The 25868-nt window shown below is 41.6% G+C and overlaps 1 protein-coding gene across 8 annotated transcripts in view; it reads right to left on the reverse strand.

The window, feature by feature from the left end:
* The window catches only part of PKP4 (plakophilin 4), a 471675-nt gene that overhangs the window by 92684 nt on the left and 353123 nt on the right, over positions 1-25868 (reverse strand). For 6 of the 8 annotated variants that reach the window (XM_073634112.1, XM_073634111.1, XM_073634114.1 and 3 more), the window contains 2 exons: positions 13222-13438; positions 1818-1950 (listed from right to left, as the gene is read on the reverse strand). In XM_073634112.1, coding sequence (XP_073490213.1) covers positions 1818-1950; positions 13222-13438 — 350 coding nt within the window. The remainder of the gene's footprint in view (positions 1-1817; positions 1951-13221; positions 13439-25868) is intronic. The other 2 variants (XM_073634115.1, XM_073634113.1) reach the window with 1 other exon arrangement.

Genomic DNA, 25868 nt, shown 5'->3' on the forward strand with positions numbered 1-25868 from the left:
AATGCCAGGCCGCCGGCTGCCCGGAGAGGGTGCTTGTCTGCCCCCCCCCCCCAAAGAAAAACTCACCAGCCGCCAATGATCACAGCAGTGACTCCACCCCTATTATGTAGCTTGTAGCAGGTTTTATTATTGCAAAGCGGGCAATGTTTGCTGTGCCATCTCTTCAGATAATCCATTGTTCTCTTGGAATCCGTTATTAAATATTACATGTAGAAAGCCTTTAGAAATGTACTTTTACAGCAGTCAAAGAGCTCAATTAATTTCAGAATATTTATGCTGTGAATGGCATACTTTTCTAACCACAAAGCAGATAAAGGAGAACTTTAAGAGCTTACATAGCAGTGCCGGATGGCAAAGAAATATTTGTGCAGCTCATAGCATCATATGTTGTAGGATTTGGAAGACCTCACATCACAGTATGGGGAATAAAGGAAGGGCTTTTATGTGCAACAAGGACTGTTCCCTTGTCGGACACCAAACATTGAATTTCCAAAGCAGTAGAATGTCTAACACGGTGGCTTTTAGAACATAACTAATGCCAGTTTACTTTTTGAATTACTGTGTGCAGCAGGAGGCATGTTTTTCTCCAAAACAATAACAGTCTTTCCCTTCTGTTCTTATTATACGACAGAGAAAAGATTGCTATCATTCAGATAGAGTGTAAAACTCAATGGAGACCACAGAACAGCTATTTTTCATTGACACAAGTTATTTGTACAGAGGCTATTGAGTGGTTCCTGTGCATTTTAAAATATATTGTTTTAGTGATCAGATAACCCATCACTGTGACAAACAAGCCTAAAACATAAAAATAGAGCTGAAATATCGTTATACTTCAATGGGAATCTTTTGTAAAATACAACAGAGCAAAATATTTTAAAAAAAATGTTGTTCAGAGCAATAACAGATACATTACCCAAAGGACAATACAAAGTGGGCAATTTGAGTGCTATGGATAACATCTGCAAATATCTTTGCTCCAGCTTTTGATTCTATTTTTAAGTGAAAATCAAACCCATTTCATGGTTTGAATTGAGTTTTTAAAAACCTCTGCGAAAGAAAATGTTTTTCTGGGAAATGGTCTTAGCATGCAACAGTACTCATCCGAATTTTTGTATGTCTTTGGAGCCATATGTCTTACTTCCCATTGTGATTCCAAGACATAAAGCAAAGTAAACCCATCCCAAAGGAAAAAAATGTTGTGGCTTGAGCTCCACTTAGCATCTTTTACTTAACAGCCTATTTGTTTCCATAGAAGGAAGATGATGCAGTTTTTCCTAAGATACATCTGTTCTGCCCCAAGGGTTCCTAAAACCTGCTGCTTTACATGGCATGCATTCTTAATGCCCAGCTAGAATATACTGAGTATGGGAAGAACAGGCATATCCCCTATCGAACCTACAAGTGTTTGAGCAACCAACACTTGGGGAGTTTTCTTAAACCTATGCATACACTGAACTTTCAGAACATTGGACAATGCACTGGATTCCTCAGAGGTTCCAAATAACGCTCTAAAGGAGGATCAGTGTAAAGCTGCCTTTTAAGCCGCAGCACTTTTAGGCAGTAAAAGTGTATTGTACAGATTTGTCTACATTTAGAGGCAGCCATTTTGGGAAGCCGCACTCATGACATGACACCTGATCTCACTAGTTTTTATGAACCATCAACACTATTAAGACAAAATGTATACCGAACCTTAGTGATACAATTATAGCCACAACTGTTCTACATGAGTTCACAGCCCATAAAATGACAGTCACAATGACCATGTGTCAGTGGGGGGGCTTTCAACAATATAGAGTGGAGCTTAGGCTTACCTCAATCTTGGTTTTATGGTCTCCGAAGCACAGATGCTGCAAGTAGGCGGCTGCATTTGCCTGCACAGATGGGAAGTGATGCTGAAGCATGTGAATGACCTCAGGCAATTCGGGGTCACGCCAGGCAAACTCTCTGAGGGAGGACATAGAGGAATAGTTTAATGTACAAATTTACATTAAATCCACAGTCAATGTGCAAGCATGAATATGTCACACTGCCAGAGCTATTGCTTACATCAATAAACAAACATATTGAAGATAATGACCTTTCTAAAATCAGATATCCAGAAACAATGTCAAAAATGGAAATCAAATTAAATCGGAGGTCATCAAGTAGAACATTAACAAATGTAAAGATGAACTCCAGGTGGATATAAAAGACAAAAGCAATGCAGAGGTGTATTCAATACACCACTGAATAAAAAAAAAAAGTGAATGCCTTAAAACGCAAGCAGTGTAGGACTTTCTAACACAGCGTGGCACTATAAGGCTTTACATTTATCTTGAGTGGTAACATGGTGCTGAACATCCAAAACCTAAATATGGGTACAAATCCAACAACAATTGTCACAGGTAGCACTGTCTTCCCAGTAAACGTTACAGATCCCTCAAGACACATCCAACCATAGAAGCCACCGTTGCAGTGATTTACCAAACCTTCTACCGGTGAGGGATGTCAACCCATTCCTTTCCCTTCACACCAGTTTTACATAATCTCAAGTTTTCCCCCAGAATGGACAATAAACAACTTTTACATCTGGGCAACATAAGCAGATCCTGGTGTGTGCACATTGTGACCCGGAATGGGTGGCCAATATACTTCCAATTTAATGCAGCTGCCTCTGGACCCCTGGGCAGCTTACCAACTGCAGCATTACTTGGCCTCAATTCTAGATCACGTTTTGTATACTAGCCAAAATTTACAATCTTATGGCCCCGGAGAGGATTTTGTCCTTCCATATACATGCAAGTGTGAATCCGAACTATAGGTGACACTCCCAAAAGCACAGATTTATATAGCCATTTAGCTAACCCATAAATCCTCATTAGCCAACCGGTTCCAAGAACAGGGTTACAAATTGATATCCCAGTGAAGTTGAACAAAATTTACCTGGAGGTCTCAAAAATGTGCTGGTGATGTTAAAATGGACTGGGCACTCTACATTTCTGGCAATTCTCTGCCTTAGAGACATAATGAACAGGTGTCCAAAATGTGAGATCAACTGACGTCCATGGACCTTAGTACAAACCCTATAGGATACTTATTCCATGTAAATCAGATCCTGATAAAGGAAAAGTTTGCTGACATTGCCCATGTTGAATGCAGCAAGGGCATGTATTCCTGGCCGATGGAACCAAAACCTCACTCCCGTTGCTGAGTTATTTGTTCACTAGACTGAAATCAGGACCATGGAAGGATCGATGACCACTTAAAGTAGAACTATGGACAAAACATTTTTTTTCATTTTGGATTGAGTAATGGGGGGGTTGTAACTCCTGTCAGATTTTTTTTTCGCCATCTGTGTCCCATGGTGGAGATTTTCCCTCACTTTCTGTCCACCAGAACCAGTGTCCCCATTGGAAGATTTCCCCTCTATTACTTTGCTGGGGATAACCCAAAATGTGGGATTTTCTTTTACTTTCAATGAGAATAGCAAACAGGACAAAGAGAGGGGGAATCTCACAAATGGGGGTACAGACAGCAATAACAACTAACATTCTAATCCCTCTGCACTCCATCCAAAACTAAAAAAAAAGTTTTGCCTTTAGTTATACTTTAATACAACAGAGAGGCCAAATTCACGGACACCTGGATTCTATGGATGCCTTTACTTTTTGGCATGCTACGACATGCTGAATCCTCCTGATTAAATGGACTGATGTGAGATGCTTCCCTCTCTGATATGCTGGGGGTGATGGACATCCCCAGAGATTCTACTTTTCTTCACCTTCTCCTCTCTGCCCTTTACCTTCCTTCTTATCCCCCCCAACCCTTTTTTTCCCCTCTTATAGTGATAGCTGCGTCCCTTGATCCCACATGGGATTATCCCTCTTATTAGCCCCATTTTTTTCCTGTACTTAACGTATGTAAAATGTTCTGGGCGTTGTGCTCCCTGAGGTGGTAAGCACGTCCCGTTTAGATACCTGTATTACAGAAGGTTTGTGTAGATGATACACAATGTTTAGAACTTTCTCTAGTGACAGGTGCAAATCTCAGGGAAAAACAGTTTCTTAATTTATGTCTACATAGTCTACGGGTAACGATTGTTTTTCTGTCTTTCAATTATGAATTCACCTAGTTCCATGATACTGTGTACTATAAATGATGACCGCACTTGCTTTGATGGAACAAGTAATGCAGGCTGTAACCAAGGTCTGTACCATATCTATTTGCACAATGTCTTGAATAAAGAATTTTAAAAAATGCAAGCAGTGTAAATACCTGAATTTGGCTTGCTGTCATCTACTTACAATAACTGTACAGCGGAGGTCAGAATAGGGGGTGGAAAATCAGCACAATGTGCTGAGTACAAGTAACATACTGATAGTGGGAAAGATTGCTGCTTTTCCTTTCACCATCCAGTCACAGGCTGGGGGCGGGACAAGACCTGTAGGTATCATGTTTGATTTGCTATGGTATAGGAAACATTTAGAAATGTTAATTGTACTTCAGCAGTACTCTGTAAAATGTACCTTTTGGTTTTCTCTTGGAAGCAGTTCTGCAAGGCAAGTATGAGTGCTATGTTTAACCTGCCAGAGGAAATACGGTAATCTACTCCTGAAATGTGACCACATAAAACTGACACAGGACAGTTTAAAAAAAATAAATAATATATATATATTTGGATATGGGCATCATGAAAAATGTAGAATTTATATTGCAAAATGAACTATACTTTCCGTTACAACCAAGCCCACAATCTGGATGGATCCTTCGATGTTAAAATATTGGCAACATTGCATGAGACTGTTTATCTAGCGAGCATAAGAACATGATGGTTGGTTCTGGATAATTAAGGCATTAGCACTAGCTAGAAATGTTATAATTCTGGAATCCGCATGACTAATCAGGCACGTATGATAAAGGTTGTGATTACTCGAAAAGTTATTTTAATATAGAAGAACTCGGTCATTAGCTACAAGCTGGTACAAATCAGCAAAAATACTAACAAATACACTAGACACAGATTATGGGAAAAAAAAAAAAAAAAAAAAATATGGGACCGGCAACACCAGATCCCGCTCAGCATGGGAGACTAAACGTTTTCTAAAAATGGTATCTTTATTCGTACAAGTTTAAAAAATATTCATGAAAACATAGGCATCTCTGCCTTCAAACAATCTTGCAAAATATTTTGGTACCGGAAGACCGTTATGTTAATAAGTTTAGGGATAACAAAGCATCAATGTAGAAACTGTTTCCGGTAAACAGGTCTGTTTTTATAAATATGTTTTTAACTTGTATGAATAAAGATACAATTTTTATAAAACTTTTAGTCTCCCATGTTGAGTCCGGTTAATTAGGCGGGATTTGGTGTTGCCAGTTCAATTTTTTTTGCATTCTCTGATTCGGATGTTGCTCTTTAGCCAAAAAATGTACTTTGTATATAGACACAGATCATATACTTGCCAATTGGAAGCTGGCGTTAATTTTGTAATTTACACTAGAAATGGTTAGAATCTAAGGCAGGCCATACATGCAATTTTCTTTTCTTCAACTCAGGTTAAACATGGACTGTGTCGATGGGGGAATCCCTCCCGCAACACTATTGCGTACTGCCGGTAGACCGCTTTCCCCACCGTCAGAACACAACGATCACTACTGGCGGCTATAGTCGCCAGCAGTAATCAGGCAAAAAACACCTGACAGGCTGGTTGTACTGAAGTCAATCAATGGATCAACTTCAGTATAACCAGCCTGCCCATAGACAAATCGAAATTCGTCCTGTTCCTGCTGAAGCTGCTTAACTGGTTGAAGCTTTTATACAAGAGACATTGTACATAAAGTTTGTCCTAGCAGTACAGCCTTTGCTGCCAGCCTGAACACTTTGCTGTATATTACAGCGTGATTCTATTTAGCTGACAAAGCCTGTCTTCCAACACATTACAATGTAAGCTTACAAAGCAAATCCAATCACAAAGCATCACACAACACTGAACAAGGGAAATAAATGATCGCTTTACACAAAATGTACAGCACTATCAGGTGCCATAGGACAACTCCCATGCAGTGAATATCAAAAATCAATATGGTGCTAAACACATTATCCTAGAAGTACTCACAAAGGGGAAAGAACAGTCTGCAATATGACTTCAGGCTGGCAGCAGTTTTGGATTATTATCAAATAAGCAAAAAAAAAATGGACAGGTCAATACAACAAGAAAACACCGGCTCTGCATAAGGCATCCAAATTAATAGAATTGTATTGAAACTATTGATAACCTTAATGCATGTTACTTTATCATTGTAAATTAAAGGACAGGTGAACTTTATTAAGCCCAAAAAAATCTTCAATTTTTTTTAAACAGTGTATTATTTATGATAGAAGACCTTGTATGTCTTTATACAATGTAAACAATATGAAAATAAGCAAATTGGTCAGACGATTAGTTTTTTTTTTTTTTTGTAACAAAATCAGATTTCTCCATCAACACAAACAAGGAAAAAAATGGGAGGAAACCTTCTTCACTGGGACATTGTATTCTGACAGCAGGACCCGCTGCATAAGAACACATTGATCAATGGCTGCAGCTGCTGACTGGCAAAATTTCTCCAGTATGTCCCTTTGAAAAAAGTCAAACAGCGGATGCCTGTCGAACAGGAGTGGACAGCGCCACACTAATCAAGATTTGGCCAGTCTCTACAGAATGAGCCCAATATCGATCAGTGTATGGCCAGCTTTATTGTCAAACTAACCAACTCATACACATCTGCTAAATTTGGGCATATATTGTGGTTTGTATCTATTTTTTCCCTTCTAGATTGTAAGCTCTAACGAGCAGGGCCCTCTGATTCCTCCTGTATTGATTTGTATTGTAAGTGTACGGTCTGCCCTCATGTTGTAAAGCGCTGCGCAAACTGTTGGCGCTATATAAATCCTGTTAAATAATAATAATTTTGTTTTACTTCTTACATTCAGTATTACATTTCAAGAAATATAGAATTTCTTTTAAATCAGGTAAATATTTTAAATAAACATTGATATTTACAACTTGATGCAACAGCTTCAAGCTTAGTAAAGTGCCTCTAAAGCTTTTGTACTAGCAACAAACCTAAACAGGCGCACTGCCTCCCTCTGTCCTAGCAACGACTTAACAGATGAATTCATATAGTCGGTTATGAAAGTGGAGCTCCACCCACTTTTACAACTCTTCAGCATCCCTCACTAAACTGTGCACTGTAAACGAATTGGATATTTAAATTTTTTTTTTCTCAGCACCTACTGTATATCTGCTATATTCATTTTTCACTTCCTCCTCCCTGGCCGTGGCCCATCGCTGCACTGAGCATGTGCGAGATCTGCAAGGATTAGATCCAGGAAGAAATACAGTCTGGCTTCAGATGCCCACACTTAACGACCGGCCACTGTATATATACGTCATTTTTTAAAAGATGGATATCTCGGTAACGGCAGCAGCTGCTGCCACAACCGAGGTATCCATCTTTCAGGCCGGCGTTTCTGTACACGATAATGGTGGTCTCTGCGGCGGGTTCGCCGCGAGATCACAGTTATCGGTGGCGGGAGAGGTGCCACCCCCCTCCCGCCGCTCTCCCACGCCCTCCGCCGCTTACCGGAGCCGTCGGTAGAGGCGGAGGAGATCGGGACCTGTCAGTGCTTCGGTATAGTGACGAGTGAGGCCAAGATGGCGCCCACCCGTCTCTATACCATAGGACGGCCGGAGCGACGTCATTACGTCGGCTCCCCCCACTTCTCTTAAAGGCACAATTTTTTTTGTGTCATTTTTTTTAAACAACTTTTTTTTTTTTTTTTTTTTTGCATCTTAGTCTAAATATGAGATCTGAGGACTTTTTGACCCCAGATCTCATATTTAAGAGGACCTGTCATGCTTTTTTCTATTACAAGGGATGTTTACATTCTTTGTAATAGGAATAAAAGTGATCCAATTTTTTTTTTTTTTTTTTAAACAGTGAAAAAATAAATAAAATAAAGTAAAATAAATAAAAAAAAAAAAAAAAAATTTTAAAGCGCCCTGTCCCGACGAGCTCACGCGCAGAAGCGAGCGCTTACGTGAATAGCGCCCGCATATAAAAACGGTGGTCAAACCACATATGTGAGGTATCACCGCGACCGGTAGAGCGAGAGCAATAATTCTAGCCCTAGACCTCCTCTGTAATGCAAAACATGCAACCTGTAGAATTTTTTAAACGTCGCCTATGGAGATTTTTAAGGGTAAAAGTTTGACGCTATTCCACGAGCGGGCGCAATTTTGAAGCGTGACATGTTGGGTATCAATTTACTTGGCGTAACATTATATTTCACAATATAAAAAAAAATTGGGCTAACTTTACTGTTGTCTTATTTTTTTATTCAAAAAAGTGATTTTTTTTCCAAAAAAAGTGCGCTTATAAGACTGCAGCGCAAATACGGTGCAAAAAAAGTATTGCAATGACCGCAATTTTATTCTCTAGGGTGTTAGAAAAAACAAAACAATATATGTTTGGGGGTTCTAAGTAATTTTCTAGCAAAAAAATTGTTTTAAACATGTAAACACCTAAAATCCAAAACGAGGCTGGTCCTTAAGTGGTTAAGATGGCCACGGCCTGCTGTAAGTTTATAAAATAACAAACTACTGCTATAAACAAAACAGACCTTAGTTTACAGACTAACTTTACTAGAATACATTAAGCTTGTGTATTATAGGGGTATTTTTATTTAAAAAGTATAATTTCGGCCAGAACACCACTTTAAGCAAACAGTCAGTGCTGGGCTTTCTTATTAAAACAAAACAAAGCACAATGCTGTCCATAAAAATGTGATAAAAACACCAATAATAGAACATCAATTTTTAAAATAAAGATGTTGAACAAATAAGTAAATAAAATAAACTCTCTACTTGTAAAAAAAAAAAAAATAAACTTTCTAACACTGTACACACAATGTGAACACATTTTCTGCTTCTACTCAGTTTTCTTATTACTCTGACCGATTTCCCTTCTGTCAGTAAACCTGATAAAATACTAGACAAAACTACAGTACATTGTAAAGCAACATTTAGACATGACAAAAAACCTTCAAGTAAAAGGTTTTGAACTCTTGTGGGTTACCTGACAATTCGCCAGAGCTTTGCTGGAACATGAAATGAAAACATCACAGCACCTTTCAGAAGACTACCAGGCTTTTCCTGAGAAAGTAACAAATGCCAGTGCCAAACAATCATACCAGCTCAGGTAAACCAACAAGTACAGCATATAAATACTTTACAGTACACTCATAATGTAGAACTGTGTCATATTTATTTATAGAGCAATTATGACAAGAAGGCGATTTGCGGTAGGCTACCAGCCATCTAAGGAAACCTGCATTATGATAAATTATAAGGACTGCTATTGTCAACCTCTTTTTCTGAAAATTCCAGTTGCCTGGCTGTCATAATGATTCTCTAGCTACAGCGTTTTCACTGAGTCACTGAGCTGGAAAAAGTGTGGAAATCAGGTGTTAGGACTGCCCTCAAAGCATGCTTGTACCAGGTCAAAAACGCAAAAAATATTGACGCCAGATACACCCATTAGGCTGTCATTTTCAAAAGGATGTTGGCAATGACAGCACTCATTTTTCAGCAGGGGTTATATTGATTACAGAAATAAACACATTTATGAATTATGCACTCCCTCTGTAGCAGATATCTTATCTCAACAGTAGTTAAGCAATTATGCTGGCCATATACATCTCAAATGTTGGCAGACTCAGCAGGAATCAGCCAAAATTCGAGCCGTACGTGGCCCTGTAAGCACTACCTATCTTGACCAACTTCTATCTGAAAATTAAAGCAGTTGTGTGGAAAATTCTTGGCAGAGCAGTGACTACATCCAGTTAGATGCAGTCATTTTTCAGGTATTCTGACAGCCACGAGTAGCCAGCTGTCTGAATACAATGGCTAGCAAGGGAGACTCCATCAATGCCGTCTAGCCTGGATGAGGGAATCTACTGATTTCTCATTCAGCCTGCAGGCAAATACAAAAGAAATCCTAATGTGTATGGCAGCCCTAGGCAGAGTCATTGCAGTGGCCAATCTACAAAACTCTACACTGGATAAAATAAGTATGCCTGAGCAAGCATAAAAATGTAAAATGTGGCTTGGATGAAACTAGCTAGACTCAAAAGTTGCACAACTTTGGAGTCTGACTTTGATGTCTCTTTTTTACACTCTGTGGCATTGAAGTCATATCAAAGTAAGACCAAAGTAGTGCAGGAACCTTTTCTAAAGTCGGACAGACTTGTGTAGTATCAGTTAAGACAGCGCTCATAGGGAAACATTGAATTTTACATGTCATCCAACTTGGGGTCTCACAAGTCGGAGCCTATGTCGTATCAACTGAGCTTTGGGGTAAATCATGCTATATTATATACGGTATGACTGAAAATACAATTAACATTCTCTTTAAAGAAGATTTTGTATTTCAGAATCTAGGGTGGGGACAGGGGCAGTCGTATAAAAGCAGGTCCAAACCCAAAATATTTTCTCTTTTAATTTAGACTGATTAGGGAATTATTAAAACCCCTGTCGGTTTTGATATCTGTGTCCTGTTGCTGAGATTTGCATTAATTTCCTTTAACAGACACAACAGAAAGTAAAAGAAAACTCTCAAAAATGCCGATAATTCTCCTCTGCTGTTACCCAAAGTGTCTCCAGTTGTAAGATCAAACTGAAGCTCTAAATGAAGACAGCTCTCCAAAGGAGTGTGGGAAAAAAATAAAGGCGTGTGTGCACCGTTTTTACTGTTGCCGAAACCCTTGAGAAACAACTGCCAACTGTAACAGTTAAAAAAAAACAAAAAAAAAAAAACTTTGAGTACTTAAGTAATACTATGTATAACATTTCAAAGACATCCAGGGGTTTGACAGAAAGAGAAAATAAAAACGTTTACTGTGTCCCATTTTATCAGAAAAACAAATATATTATCGAGTATTTGGGTGTTGCTATCATTTCCATTTCTAACAGATCAGAGATGGGAGATATTCTCCAATAGGACAGACAGTATCAGATGCTTCTTATTTTCAGGATGAAAGTGAGGTTCTTTACTCACAATAGTTGTATATAGGACATTTAGCAATTCGATTTTAGTATATCCTTTGCAGCAATGCAAATATATCTTTGGGATGCCATAAAAAAATGGGATGGAAAAATCCTACCATAGTAAATCAACAGAAGAAACTGACAGTCAGCTCTGTGTAAACACAGCAGAATCAAATAGGTGGTGTTTCCTGTACAGTTACCAGCAGCAGGTAATCAGATGTACAGTCATCTCATATGTTTAACATACTGTCACAATATTATATTACGGTCAGTAAAACACAAAATTGCACAAGTTTGTCTGCTACAAACTCCAGTAATAGACATCCTGTACTGCTGAGGAGGAATTTAAAATAGTTGTAAAAGATCTGAAGAAAACACAATCTTCATGTTTAGTAGATTTTTACAATTCTGGCCTCTTTATTATTAGGTACTCAAAAGGAGTGCCAATTTTACTTGAGAAGCAAAAAAAGGCTCCGTCTCCCCTACAATCCACAGCTAACCTATTTGCACAATTCAGGCACGCTGACCTTGGGTACTATGTTTTAGCAGTCACTAACCCATAATAGGGGCAGAAGGATTAGGTACAGATTCTCAACCATCTTCCATGTGGCTTAGTTTATGAGGAAGCAAACTATAACACCATAAATCCATGTGGGCTTTTCTCTGCATCTACTCTCAACAACTGATCAGTAAAAAGAAGGATAGAAGGTTGGCTGCAAAAAGACAATCATATCGGATGATTCTCCATAGGGCAGAAATCATGATTCTCCAGATCAGGCCACCTTCTTCCATTGCTCATTGGTCCAGTTCTGACGCTCACTTGCCCACTGCAGGTTCGTTTGGCTGTGGACACGGGTCAGCATAGGCTCCCTGACCGGTCTGCAGCTACACAGCCGCATACACCACTGCGATGCACAGTTTTTCTGCTTTCAACACCAACTTCTGCCACATATTTACTTGCTGTCTAATATCTCAAGACTTTCAGATGCCATTGTAACAAGATAATTATTGCTATTCACTTAACCTGTCAAGCGGTCAAAGTTCTAACTGATCAGTGTATGTCCATTAAAGTATGCTATAAGCAAGTATTTGGCATTTTGTAGAGTGGGGACTGGCTAGAGCAGTATTACTTTGACGCAGGTGACCAGCTTGAACATGTATTGTAATATATGTGAACCAAAGCAAAGGTTTGCTAGAAATATGTAATGGTGTAGATCGGTGCAAGGTTTAATTTTAAAATGTCAGTGCAAATGCTACTGTGCCCATGTGCAGTTAACACTTCCCTTTACATAGTAGCTATGTGCTCACTTTGTATTCAGTAACATAAGGAACCATTTCTCTTTAAGAGCTTTTTAGGCTTATATAGCCCAAAAAAGGACCAAAGGGCTGAAGAGAATAGTCAAATATGTGAGATAATTCTGAAATAGGAGGGGAGGGGGCAGTGTAAGTTTGAAGCTGCCCATAAACATGGGAAGACTGTCATGTAACTGTCCTTTTCTTACAGAAACCATTACTTGTGCCTGTGAGAAAAGCAGCTGGCTGCCCACTTTAGTAGATCAACTGGGTGGGTAGGTAAACATGTCTTGTCAACTCCATTGTTTCAGTGCATACAGTATGTGTGTTGCAAGCAGAATCTGTCTTCCCCACTCTCCCCTCTTATTGACATATACAGTAACAATTGGCTGAGCAGAATAATTCTGTTTATGGAGCGGTCTGCTGTCATAATTGCAAAAGGGTGATCAGATCATGCCCACACAACAAATCACCCTCCTATGTATATCAGGAGTCTTCGGCTTCCAGGTACACCTCTAGAGAAAGCTGCGGAAGTAACCAGCAACTGTGTACAACAGTAAACTACAGCGTGGGCCCTATTTTCCCTAACTGCACTTAAATTCAAATGTCAAATTCTATTTACAGAAGAGAATTAATTTCTTAAATTGGTAGTGTTGTCCTACTGAAAAACTTTGCCATTTAACACAGTGCAAAATAAGTCCATCCCATCAAAAAAAAGTTATCCACCGAATAGTTAATATACAGATTAAACAATCTTCAGAACACTTTTGCTAAATGAAGGGCAACACCTCATTATGAGGCCTGACCCTTATATCCACAGAAATTATGTGCGACACCCATGCCATCTACTTACCTGGGATCTTTCTGGATGCTGTCAATAGATGGTGACCTTGTTGTTCCATCGTCAGCCGGGGCCCCGTGTGGCATCCTGTTGTAGCTGCCTTCAGATACACGGAACGGCATTGATCTGTATGGCTCTGCATAGGTAGCTGCAGTGTTGAGAGCATAATTATTTCTTTGGTATGTAAGTGTGTTACGCTGACTCAATGTCCTTTGAAGATTACCCGACCCTAACAAAACAAAACACAAAATCATGCCTGCGCTCTTCAAATAGGACACCTGCTGTGATTGTTACAGGAACATAAAAATCCCACACAAAGTGGACAGTATTAAGACAAGATGGTGAAGGTGACAGTTATTCAAAAACATTTAACATTAATCTGACATGAACCGCAGCTACGCAGCCAACAGCTGCCATGACAGAGTGACAGCGGGAGAGCTGCAGGATGCAAAGGCTTACTCCAATTCATTAAGGAACATTGGATTAATCGACTAATGGAGTGAGGTCACTGTAGCATGCAGACAGACACAGCACAAGTCTTATTTGGCAAATACGAATAATGAATTCAAACTGAGAAAAGTGAAGCCATTGTCCATAGAAAACAACCAAGGGCTTAGTTTGATTGGAAAACAAAGTGACAAACAGAAGCCAACTGATTGGTATGGGAATGACAGTTTCCTTCAGTTATCGTCCATCGAGTATGATCGACAGTGAAGATGTTACCTCAAGGCTCCATAATTCTATCAATGCTCAGAGTTTACCAGATTCTCCCACAATGTTATGTGCATGCCTTGCACACATCAAGTATTGTCTGCTAAACAGCATTTTAAAGATAAAGAAAATACATTTATACGTTCTTCAACTACAAAACAATGGCAAACATTTGTTTAAAGTACATTTGTCCCAAAAATTACCATACAATCAAAAAATACCTTACTTACAGCAGACCTAAATTCTCACCTAAATCCATCATTTCACATTTCCTCAATCCTTTATTATAATCTAATTAAAGATTTCTGTTACTTACCTACCAGTCATTAAGGTTCCCTTTGGCTGGTAATCTTGGAAGAGTCCTGCCATGACATTATCTCAAGGGAAATCTATGTATTGTAAATTAGTTAGCTGTCAGTAAGGAGTTTAAGTGACATTTTCACAAGAGAAGTAATGAGACTACCACTGCTGGACTCCTGAAGAACATTTTACTTGCTTGACGGTCTTGCTTAAACAGTTTTGAGTCCCTGACCCAGGACAAGCATGTTGCATGTAAATGACTTAATCCAGGTCAGTAGCTTGAAAAGCACTAAATTCAAAGCATCAGTCAGAGAACTAGCAGTCTCAAACCAAGCATTCAGCAATGACAGCCTACAAGATTCTCATGACAGAATCACTTTAAAGTGGAACTTTACTCTCCCAATCAACATTGTATATCCTATTCCTCATGCTGCTAGCATTGTAAATAGATAGGAAAATATATCATACAGGGAGGGGGGTGGCAGAGAGCATGGGGGAGGTGGAGAGCATGGGAGAATGTGGAGAGCACGGGGGGGGGGTGCGGCGGAGAGCATGGGGAGATGTGGAGAGCACGGGGGGGGAATGGCGGAGAGCACAGGGGGATAACAGAGCATAGGGGAATGTGGAGAGCACGGGGGGGCTGGCGGAGAGCACGGGGGGGCTGGCGGAGAGCACGGGGGGGCTGGCGGAGAGCACGGGGGGGCTGGCGGAGAGCACAGGGGGGCTGGCGGAGAGCACAGGGGGGCTGGCGGAGAGCACAGGGGGGCTGGCGGAGAGCACGGGGGGGCTGGCGGAGAGCACGGGGGGGCTGACGGAGAGCACGGGGGGGGGCTGGCGGAGAGCACGGGGGGGGGCTGGCGGAGAGCACGGGGGGATGTGGAGAGCATGGGGGGATGTGGAGAGCATGGGGGGATGGTGGAGGAGAGCACAGGGGGGTGGAGGAGAACACAGGGGAATGTGGAGAGTACAGGAGGGGGTGGCGGATAGCATGGGGGAATGTGGAGAGCCCAGGAGGGGCAGCAGAGAGAAGCAGTTTAGGAGGAGCAGTAGGGGCGGCTACATATAGAAGAATCATTCTCTGCATCTTCCTCCTGCAGTCTCGGAATGCCTGCTTCTCCTCTGCCTCTCGCAGGTATTCAGAGAGGTATGCAGCTGCCCCCACTGCTCCTCCTATCCAGGTTACAGGGAGGGCTGCACTCACGTTATCTCTTACCGTTTGGCTCCATAGTGTCTGCTCTAGCTCCTCACCCCTTTGCAGTCACGCCCCCCGGCACCGACGGCTGACCTATGCGGGTGAAGCCATAGGTGTCTCATCTAGCTCCTCCCCCTTCATGTTTCCGGTGCCGATGGCTGAGCTTAACTGGCAGCCGTGGAGAAGCTGGGTTAGCAGCGCGGGCTCTAAGAGCAGCCCAGCTGCCTTGGGCCCCGCAAGGACTGGCGGCCCTGGCCCACCAGGCAAGTGCCCGGTTTGCCCTATGGCCAATCTGGGCCTGCATACATCTCATGAGTCTTTAGGAGGGGCTTCCTCAGCTAAGCACCCTCTCCTGCATGCATTCTTGAGCTAAAAGCAGATGGATTCCAGGAAGTAAATGCTATATGAATCATCTGCCCTTACTCAAGATGGCCACGGCCAGAAATGCTAGGGGGGTATTTATCAAAGTGATTTCTCAACAAAATAAAGCAAAGAGACATGGATGGATGGGGAAGTTTGCTTTGAATATTAAAAATTAAATAGTTTTTGGTTTGTGGTGCTCAGATGCAGTGAAGATCCTCTTTAAGCACACAAATTTGTGACCTGATGAATAACTGCATGTAAAGCCATAAGTGCACAGATTATGTTTGCACAGGTTCTCTCCAATGGCGTCAGTTTCTTACCACAACTAACAAACACAATGGAAGATTTATTGCTTTTTTCTGAAAGAGAACTTTTTTATTAGAGGAACAAGGCAACCTTCTTCTGAAAATACTTGTCACTGACCAGGAAGAAGCTTGCAAAAAGTGAAGTAAAAATTCATGATCTGAAATTTTTTAAAGCCCACAATTACCTACAATAAACAAGAGACATTACGCAAAGTGATTGTAAAGGCAGTTTTTTTCTCTTAATGCATTCTATGCATTAAGATAAAAAGCCTTCTGTGTGCAGCAGACGCCCTATTACTTAAATGAGCATAATTTCTATCCAGCAATGTCCATGAGTGCCTTGTCAGTCCAAGACTCTCCCTCCTAATTGGCTAAGACACAGCAGCAGTGCCATTGGTTCCTGCTGCTGTCAGCTAGTCAATCAGGAGAGAGAGGGGACAAGGGCAAACCGAGGCTTCGTGTCTAAATGGACACACGGAGCTGCAGCTCGGCTGCCCCCATAGCAAGCTGCTTGTGAAAAACCACTACACAGGGCAAGTATAACATGTTTATTACTTTTATAGAAAAAAAAAAAAACAGAGCCCCGTAAACACGGGCAGAATGTTGGGAGATATTTGCCGGTTCAAAAAAAAATAATGGCTGACATTCTGCCCGTGTGTGTGTCAGTCTGTCCGACAGAAGCCTGCCATTTGGCCAGCTTCTGTTGGACATGCATGCTGGAAAACCAGCAGCAGACCGACTCCCGATCAGCGCTCTCAGCCAATGGCAAAGAGCGCTGATCGAAGTGCTCTGGCGGGAGGCCTGTCATCTTGTCAGAACACAACAGCTCAGCAGGGGAGATTGCTGGACTAAGCTTGCATGGTTAGTACAGCGGCTCCGATCGTAGCGGACGTTTTTTTTGTGTGCAATCCAGCGGATAAAAACTGTAGTGTGTACCCGGCTTTACTGTCATGTATGATGTGTTCCTTGTGCTTCTGTCTTCTATTTGAACAGAAATATTTTGTCCTCCAATACCCCCATCACTGTAATCTTCTGGTTCAGCACCCATTCTGCCTACCTCCTCCATTAATAGAAGTCAGTACTACAGCTTATAAAAATAAAACATGATCCATGAGTGGAGGGGGTGGACCTTTCAATCATCTGCCCATCCCCTTTAAAGGTCAAGTTTAATTTATAAATTCTTGATGAGTGCCTGTGACAGCTCCTCACTTCCATTAACCAAAACCTGTACCGGAAGATTATGGCAGCGGGAGTTGGGTTGGGGGCATCAGAGGATGGAAGATTTCAACTGAACTAGAAGACAGAAGCACAAAGGACACATCACACTGACGGCAAGTAATGTGCTGATTTGTGTTTTTTTATAGGTAGCCTTAGGCAGCATAACAGCCAGGGGACTAGTATTTTCAGGAGATTAGCAAGGATTCTTTTAAGACAGCCAAATTTTATACAAGGTTGAAATGCATAAAAGTGTTTTACTAAAATAATTCTGTTCACACAATTGTATCTGCTTACTTTCTTGACTAAGAAAGAGGGTCATCACCCTGTGCTGCCCAAGGCACCATTCACATCTTGGTATTCCGGAATCGTGGGCGATTCTGCTCACAATTCCAGAATCCCAGGACGTGTATGCGATGCCATTACTTCTAAAGGCACCCCAATCGCGATGAGATTTTGCTGCGGTAAATCATGCTGCAATCGCTGCAAATCGCAATGCGCAACACTGTTACCCAAAAGAAGTTGCTGCTCCTTTTTGAGCAACAAGCTTCACGTGTTCACTTGCCGCGATTGCAGCACGATCTAAAAGGCAGTAAAATCGCACCGCGATTGGGGTGCCATTAGAAGTAATGGCATCGCAAACGCGTCCCGCATTTTGTCACGATTCTGGAATGCCCAGGTGTGAATGGAGCCTAATTGCTGCAAGTTCCCCAAAACATCTCCCCACCAGCTACCAGCACCAGAAAACAGGTTTGATAACTGTACTAGTGCTTTATTTGCACAGAGTCCACAAGCACTCACTCAGATTTCAGCGCTGCATATGACTGTGGAAATAGGAAACTAAAACGGAACTCCAGTCAAATAATGAAATACAGGGTCGAAAAATACATATCTACAACCTTACTTTTTTCAGAGATTTTCAAGTTCATCCAGTCAATCTTATACTTGTCAGAAAAACTGCTAATTTGTATGTGAGCTTCCTGCTTAGCGAATACAAGTATTGCTATTTTTTCACTGTCCACTGAGAAAGCTGGAAACCGAGAGGAGACATAGGAAGCTGCAATGCTGAACCACAAAGATTAACTGCTTAATCAAGAACCGTGAATGTCACCTGTCTAGTAACGCAGTGTGGAAAATTAGTGTAAAGCAGAAGACTGGCTGTAAAGAACTACAAATCTTTGGCAGGTAAAAGAGTAAATATATAGCACGTATTAAGGAAGAGGTCCCATGAGCAATTACAAATTAAAGTAGAACCAGGGGCGGATCCAGAGTCTAGTCTCGGGAGGGGCACTGCCAGAAAATGCGTTTTCATTGTGGGCAATTTATTGGGGAAACGGCTGATGTTTGCGCTTCAATCATCCCGGCACCAGTGTCAGGATGATTGAAGCGCATTTTTTCTATAATTACATTGTAATATAAAATGAAATAGTTCAACTCACCATAATGCAGAATCAGTGGGAGACCTGAGTGTTTCTCTTGCCACGTTACCTGCTACACGTTGCGGATTGTCACTTGCCTGCCAATAGATGCAGATTGCCACTTGCCACGTCACCTGCCACACCTTGCGGATTGCCACTTGCCACATCACCTGCCACACCTTGCGGATTGCCACACCTTGCGGATTGTCGCTTGCCTGCCACGTCACCTGCCACACCTTGCGGATTGCCACTTGCCACGTCACCTGCCACACCTTGCGGATTGTCGCTTGCCTGCCACGTCACCTGCCACACCTTGCGGATTGCCACTTGCCACTTCACCTGCCACACGTTGCGGATTGCCACTTCACCTGCCACACCTTGCGGATTGCCACTTGCCACGTCACCTGCCACACCTTGCAGATTGCCACGTGCCACCTCACCTGCCACACCTTGCAGATTGCACTTGCCACGTCACCTGCCACACCTTGCGGATTGCCACGTTGCCTGCCAGTGTGCTGTGTGCTGCTGCTGCAGTGCACTTGACTTGTTGTTAGAGACTCCTCGGAGGCGCTGCTCCAGGCTGCCTGTGTCACAGACAGACTCAGCCACACTCACTGAGTTAGGCTGCTGTCTGCTCTCTCTGAGACTCACTCTGCTCAGTCTGCTTTATGTAATGTAGGAGCCTGGAGGCGCCGCTCCAGGCTGTGTCACAGTCACACTCACACCGGCCGCCGGTCGGCTCGGCTGAGAGTGTGACTGACGCTGATGACGTCACTCGTTGCTAACGCCAGGGCCGCCTGGCGTCTAGCAACGAGTGCAGGGGGAAGAGGCTCCACCCACCTCCTTCCTTCAGTGTTATTGACCGCCGCCGCCCGTACCACACGCGAGTCTCTCTCATGAGAGAGAGAGAGAGACTCGGCCCGGCACAGCGGCCGGAGCGGCGCTGCGGCAGGATATATACAATAACATTCAGAGTGTCAGTGAGTGTGTGCTTCGGGGGGGGGCAATTGCCCTGTTGCCCCCCCCCTGGATCCGCCCCTGAGTAGAACTCAAGTCAAAAAACTTTTTTTCATATTGGATAGCGTAAGGGAGTCGTCGTTTTTTTCTTTGCTTTTTTGCCAATTGTGTCCCACGGGGTTGATTTACCTCCACCTCCTGTCCCATTGCCAAAACAGGAAGTGAGAAGAAATCCCTGCAAATGAAGGCAATCCCTTTGGGTCCCCCAGGTTACCAGATCTGGTGTTATACTTGGGACAACCCAAAATTTGGGATTTTCATTTACTTTCGATGACAACTGTAAACAGGACAAATAGAGAGGGTGAATCTCCCTACTGGGGGTGCAGCCAAGAATAAAAAATGGTGTTCTAATCCCTCTCCACTCTGTCCAAATGTAAAAGTAAAAAAATAAAAATAAAAAAAATTGCCTTTATACCTTAAATTCTGGTCTATAGATTCATATTAAAATATCAAAATGCTGAAATGATAATTGACTAATAAATCTTATTTTTATTTCTCTTATTACTGCCCAACAGCTCCTCCCCTGTCAGAAGCCCAATTTATGGGTGTTCCTATTGCTGCCAACAGTCCTCTGCATGAGCTCCACTGAGAAATAGAGGTGAGCAATGACATGCCCCCTATCCCTGCATTATTATTGATTGCACATTGCTACTGTAGAGCCAAGACAGAGCTCACTTTTTTCACCCCCTTTTCTGTGAGTGTACTCAGATGATTCAACTGTCTGCCAAGGTGAGCATTTTATATTTAAATAGAGTTTGAAATTAACTTGGCCCCACGGTGCGTCATTGTATGCACACACACTGGATATTCAAAGAAGAATACATTATATTTACAAATGACAATGGGGGAATTTATCAAAACTGGACAATGGGGGAATGTACTGAGCAGACAAAATATGGAGCAGCTGTGCATGGCAACCAATCAGCTTCTATCTTTAGCATGCTCATTTAAGCTTTGAAAATGAAAGATAGAAACTGATTGCCATGCATGACTGCTCTAGATTCTGTTTGCTCCAGGCTTGACCACAGAAACATAGAAAAGTGACGTCAGAAAAGAGACGTGGTCCATCGAGTTTTTTTTTATTTATATATGTTTTTGTATTTAATTTTTTTGTTACCTTTGTCTGAGTATACATCTGGTTGTCCCAAGCATGTTTGAAGCCATTTACGGTTGACTGACTCGCTACCTCTGCTGGATGTCTATTCCAAGCATAAACTACCCTTTCAGCAAAATACTTTCTAAGACTAGTTTTGAACGTTCCACCTGTTATTCTGAGGTCATGTCCCCCTGTTTTTGATCTTGGTTCCATATCGAAAATTCTGCCCTCTTGTGTTTTTTCCATAAAGGTCATTATTTTACATTTCATAAGATTTTTACAGGAGAAAAAAAACCTATTAAAAGGCAAACATTCACTACATCACTCACACGGGGTGCAAAAAGTAATTGTACATAAAGAATAAAGATTTTTATTCTATTGCTACTTTCAGCTCTCATTACTGAATATAATGACTAAGGCACAAATGATACAGTTTAGTTAATTAAGCCTAATATTTAGTAGTGAAAATAAATCAAATACAATTATAATAAATATTCTAGGATAAAGGTAAACTGTAGTGTTAAAATGTTGAAGTCAGTTTAAAGTAAATATGTAATTTCGTAAAAGCTATAAAACAGTTTAATCGAATAAAATCCAGAATAGGCACCCAGTAATACTAGCTGCTAACCATTATCTTTATGCCTACCCCAAGAGCACTTAAAAAGGTTTTCTTCTTCTAGTGATCCCTGTAACCCCTTATTTGTAATTTGGGCAAATCCATTACAATAGGAGGCAGAGCTTGACTTGGCCAGCTGAACATCAAATGTGTGCATTAGTGTGCTGCAGGTTTTAGGGCTCCCATTGTGTTCATGAAAATGTTAAAGTGCACTTGCAATAAGCCACCCCTAACCTCCCTAACTGAGGCCCACTGCATTAGAGAAACCTTTTGAAATTAATGAAATGTAATGCTCAAGGCACAAAAATTTAGAACAGGTTTAATTCTGCGGTGAAGCACATCACAAATTGCGCATTGTAGTATGGGGTAACATAGGCATTATGTGGGGCTGTGCTGGGGTTCTATTTAAAATAAATAGTACAGCGGTGCAGGCATGGTGTGTTACTGCACTTTATCACAATGTGTGTGTGTGGTGAACATGTCTTAACAGCATACAAGCACCTGCTGTTTGTTTACATTAAAAGGTAGCCGAACCCACACTGGCATACAAAATGAGAGCTTTGAGGAGGAGTTTCTCCACAGTGCTTAAAGCCACAGGTAACGGCTAGTTTTAAAGTGCTTTATTTGCTTTGTCAAAAAATGTAAATTTTAATTTGATAACAGGTACACTTTAAAATGCTTCAAGCAGCAGTTTATAAGCGTTTGCAAAATTACAGGTTTACTAGAAGCCTTCAAAGGTCAGAATGCATCATACACAGAAGTGCTAATGACCTAGAACAGGCAATCATTAAAAACGCGAAGTGGAAGGGTAAGACAGTAATAAGTTAAGCATTTACCCTTTTTCACAACAGCATGTTATGATAGCACCATAGCCAGTGCTGACAGGCACATTACACCAGCACACCTAATGGATGTTTAATAGGGAAGGTTATTTGCATGAGGTCAGTGAGGCTAATGGGAGGCCTGTCTCTGACAAGACACAAGATAGACCGGGCTGCATACACAAGCCATTTATAGAGTTCAGGCGCACAGAATGGTCAAGGATCAGAACACAGAAGAGCAGACAAGTCTTTATTTTTTAATGGGCACGTCAGACTGGAGCAACTTTGCTATAACTCTGCCTTTTATTAAAAGAGAGCTGTTCAAGGGCTTTTATTTCACAATTTATATTGCATAGTAAAACCTAAAAGCGACCTAAACCTTAATATGAAGCTCACAGCTACAAATATGCAGAAAAAAGAGCTGCAAGGAACTATACGAATTAATGGTTGAAGAGTTTGTACCATAACTGAATACGAATTGTGGCTGGGGTCTATCAAATGCAGTAAAGGCATGACAGAGGAATTCATTTTTAAATGCCCGGCAAAAAAATCCACTGGAATTTAATTGGTTGCCAAAAGGTAGAACCTCCATTTTTTATTCGGGTAGATATTTGGGTAGTGGTTCTTAAATGTAGGGAGACCAGTGCCCGATAAATGTTTTTTTCAAATTCACAAAACTTTCCATGGCCCAACAAGGCTGTGAGTGATAGGTAGGTGGGGTTTTCTCAGCTAAGCACACCCTCCTGTCTGCATGCCTAAGTGAAGGGATTCCAGGAAGTAAAAGCTATATGAATCATCTGCCCTTACTCAAGATGGCCACAGCCAATGCTAGGAGGGTGTTTTTCAAAGTGATTTCTTAGCAAAATAAAGCATGGAGACATGGATGGATGAGGGAGTTTGCTCGGACTATTAAAAATTAATGAAATAGCATTTTCTGTTTGTGGTGCTTAGATGCAGTGTAGGTCTGCTTTAAGGTTTTCCCAAAAATAAACAGACATCTGACTGGCTCAAATTAATTTGAACTCCAGTTCTCCGTTTATTTTCAATTTTTACTTTTATTGAAATGCGAGGCCCCTAAAGAAGTTTTTGACATTTTTGCAGTGGCTCGTCACATGAATGCACTCCAATCAGAATGGATATAAATTTGCATCAAGCCATTTCAAACTGGGTATCAATGAAAGAGGAGTGATCATTGGGTCGGCAATTAGCCTGTCAGACCGCACAGAAATATTTTCAGGGTGAGGAGAATGTGCAGCTCAAGCAATAGATAATCAGAACCCAGAAGAATGTGAGAGTATTGCACCCCAAGATTACCACCCTCCCAGAGGCACGCACACATACACACACTTCACAGCAGGAAATTGCACACTTCCCTGCCAACCTACCATGTGAGCTGCAGTTCACCCAAACCTAGTGGCCACAAGAAGCTTCTGTGTATTTTCAGAAAAACTCTGTGCTGATCAGCAAGCTCCTCTCCACCTCCAGCTCCAAATGAGACTCTTCCCTGTAGATGGAGCTCCACTGCAGTGTTGCAGGCTTGGGTTTGAACAAGCAGGCATAAAAACAGCATATATGCTGAGACCCTCCATGACACCTAGATCCTGTCCTGCACTCCTACTGGCCCCAGGATTGAGAGCAAAGCCACACAACTCTCCAGCAGGGAGCGCTATACTGGAAGGGAAGCTGGAGCTTGATGTGCATCATTTTCTCTCTAGCCATCCTTCTTGTTCTCTTATTCTTTCTCTCCCTTTTTATTTGCTCCTCCCCGTCTTTTCCTCTCCCTTCCATGTATTCTCTATTTTTATTCCTTCTCTTACTCCTTGGTGGGGGAATGGGATCAGTGTCAGTGCTGGGGGGGGTAGTTCAGCCAGCTTAGGTGCTCTTGATCAAGGTCATCTGCTGATCTGAGAATTATAGTGGGGACTTTTAACGGCAACTCTAATCACAGGTAGTGTTACTCACTGTGTCTCCAGCTCTGTGGTGTCACGCAGCAGTGACACCTATGCTGAAATCGGGAGATAGGGTCTCCTTCAGCCCACCCCATTTCACATTCCTCACCAGTCATTTAATGTAATATACTGCAGATTACCAATTTTTTGATTTGGTAGTCGCATTAATTTTCCCCAGGTGATCTGGCCAGCAAGTCTGTTATTTATCAACTTGCTTTAAAGGCCAAGTTCACCTTTAAGACAGAAATAATACATGCACACATTTTAGCAAGAAAAAAAAATACGCATTTCTTTTCTCCACAGAAGCCTGCAAAGCATTGTATGCACAATTAGTGGATTGCGAGTGCAATGTCAGGCTCCTGCACACTCTTCCTCCAGTTCTCTGCTTGTAACTCTCTACATGCTTTTCAGTTAGAAAACTGGAAGAAGTGTCAATAGACTACAAGTGTGCTAAATACCGCACTCACAGCCCATTGACAACTACTGTGGTAGTAGATAAGACTTGTAGTTTTCTCACTCACAGATCTCTATGAACGAATGATGCAACTCTGTGGGTGGCGTCCCATGCAGTGTCACCAATATTAACTATGAAGAACCCCCACACGTGGGAAGCAAGTGATTAGTAACATGTTACACCCTAAAAGTTATATCAACAGGGGAGCATTCAATGGTCAACATTCTTTTTTATGTAAAACTTTTATCCAAAAAAGAAAAAAACAAACTCTTGCACTAATCGATTAAAAAGTGTTAGCTGCAGATCTGCTTTAACCACTTCCCATTCGATGTTCATATATAAATGTACAAATAGGAAGTGGTTAATACCAGGATGATCCTGTACCATTTTTTCAGCCAGTGATCTGCGGTCATGTAAAAGTTATCTGGGCAGTGGCTCCCCGGCTTTCCTGTTCCTCTGGAGAGCCCAGGACCTTAGTAAGCAGTCAGGGTGGCTGCCCAAAGAGGAGATGGTAGAACATCTGTTCCCCAATCTCCTCTGTGACAAATGATCCCGGAAGTGATGAGGATTTTGTCTCCTCTGGTTTCAGAGACATCATTTCCTCACTGTTACACAATCTGTGCTTGGTTAGATGCTTTGGAGGTCAGGGGAGACATCATGACCTATGTCGTCTTAAAACAGACCACCTGTCACCTGCCCAAAACTATCACAAGGGGGCTTGTTCACCCCACTGTGAAAACAAAGTTCAATAAAAAAAAAAAATCTTTAAAAGTACCCCCACACATACACACAAATGCACACATAGGTCCAGCACAAATGTGTAAACGTGATTTACACATGCAAGGCATCGCCACAAACGTTGGCATGAGCAATTATTATTGTAGGGCCATATTTCAATATTTCATTACTTTAATTTATAATTTTGCTATATAAGCGACTAAAAATGTTGTAAAAAACCCCACTATATCCAATAAAATCAAATGTTTTCATACATTTAGGCCAAAATGTATTCTGCTACATGTATTTGGTAAAAGACATGTACTGCCAGAACAGTACAAATACCCCCAAATTACCCTTTTATGGAACATAGACAGTCCAAGGTAATTAGTAAGAGGCATGGTGAGTTTTTTTAAGTTTTGTCATTATTTGGAAAATGAAGACAAATAAAATTTGGGGTTTTTGTTTCCACATTTTGTTTACAG

This window comes from Aquarana catesbeiana, linkage group LG06 (assembly GCF_042186555.1).
Source record: "Aquarana catesbeiana isolate 2022-GZ linkage group LG06, ASM4218655v1, whole genome shotgun sequence".
NCBI classification, from domain to species: Eukaryota; Metazoa; Chordata; class Amphibia; order Anura; family Ranidae; genus Aquarana; species Aquarana catesbeiana.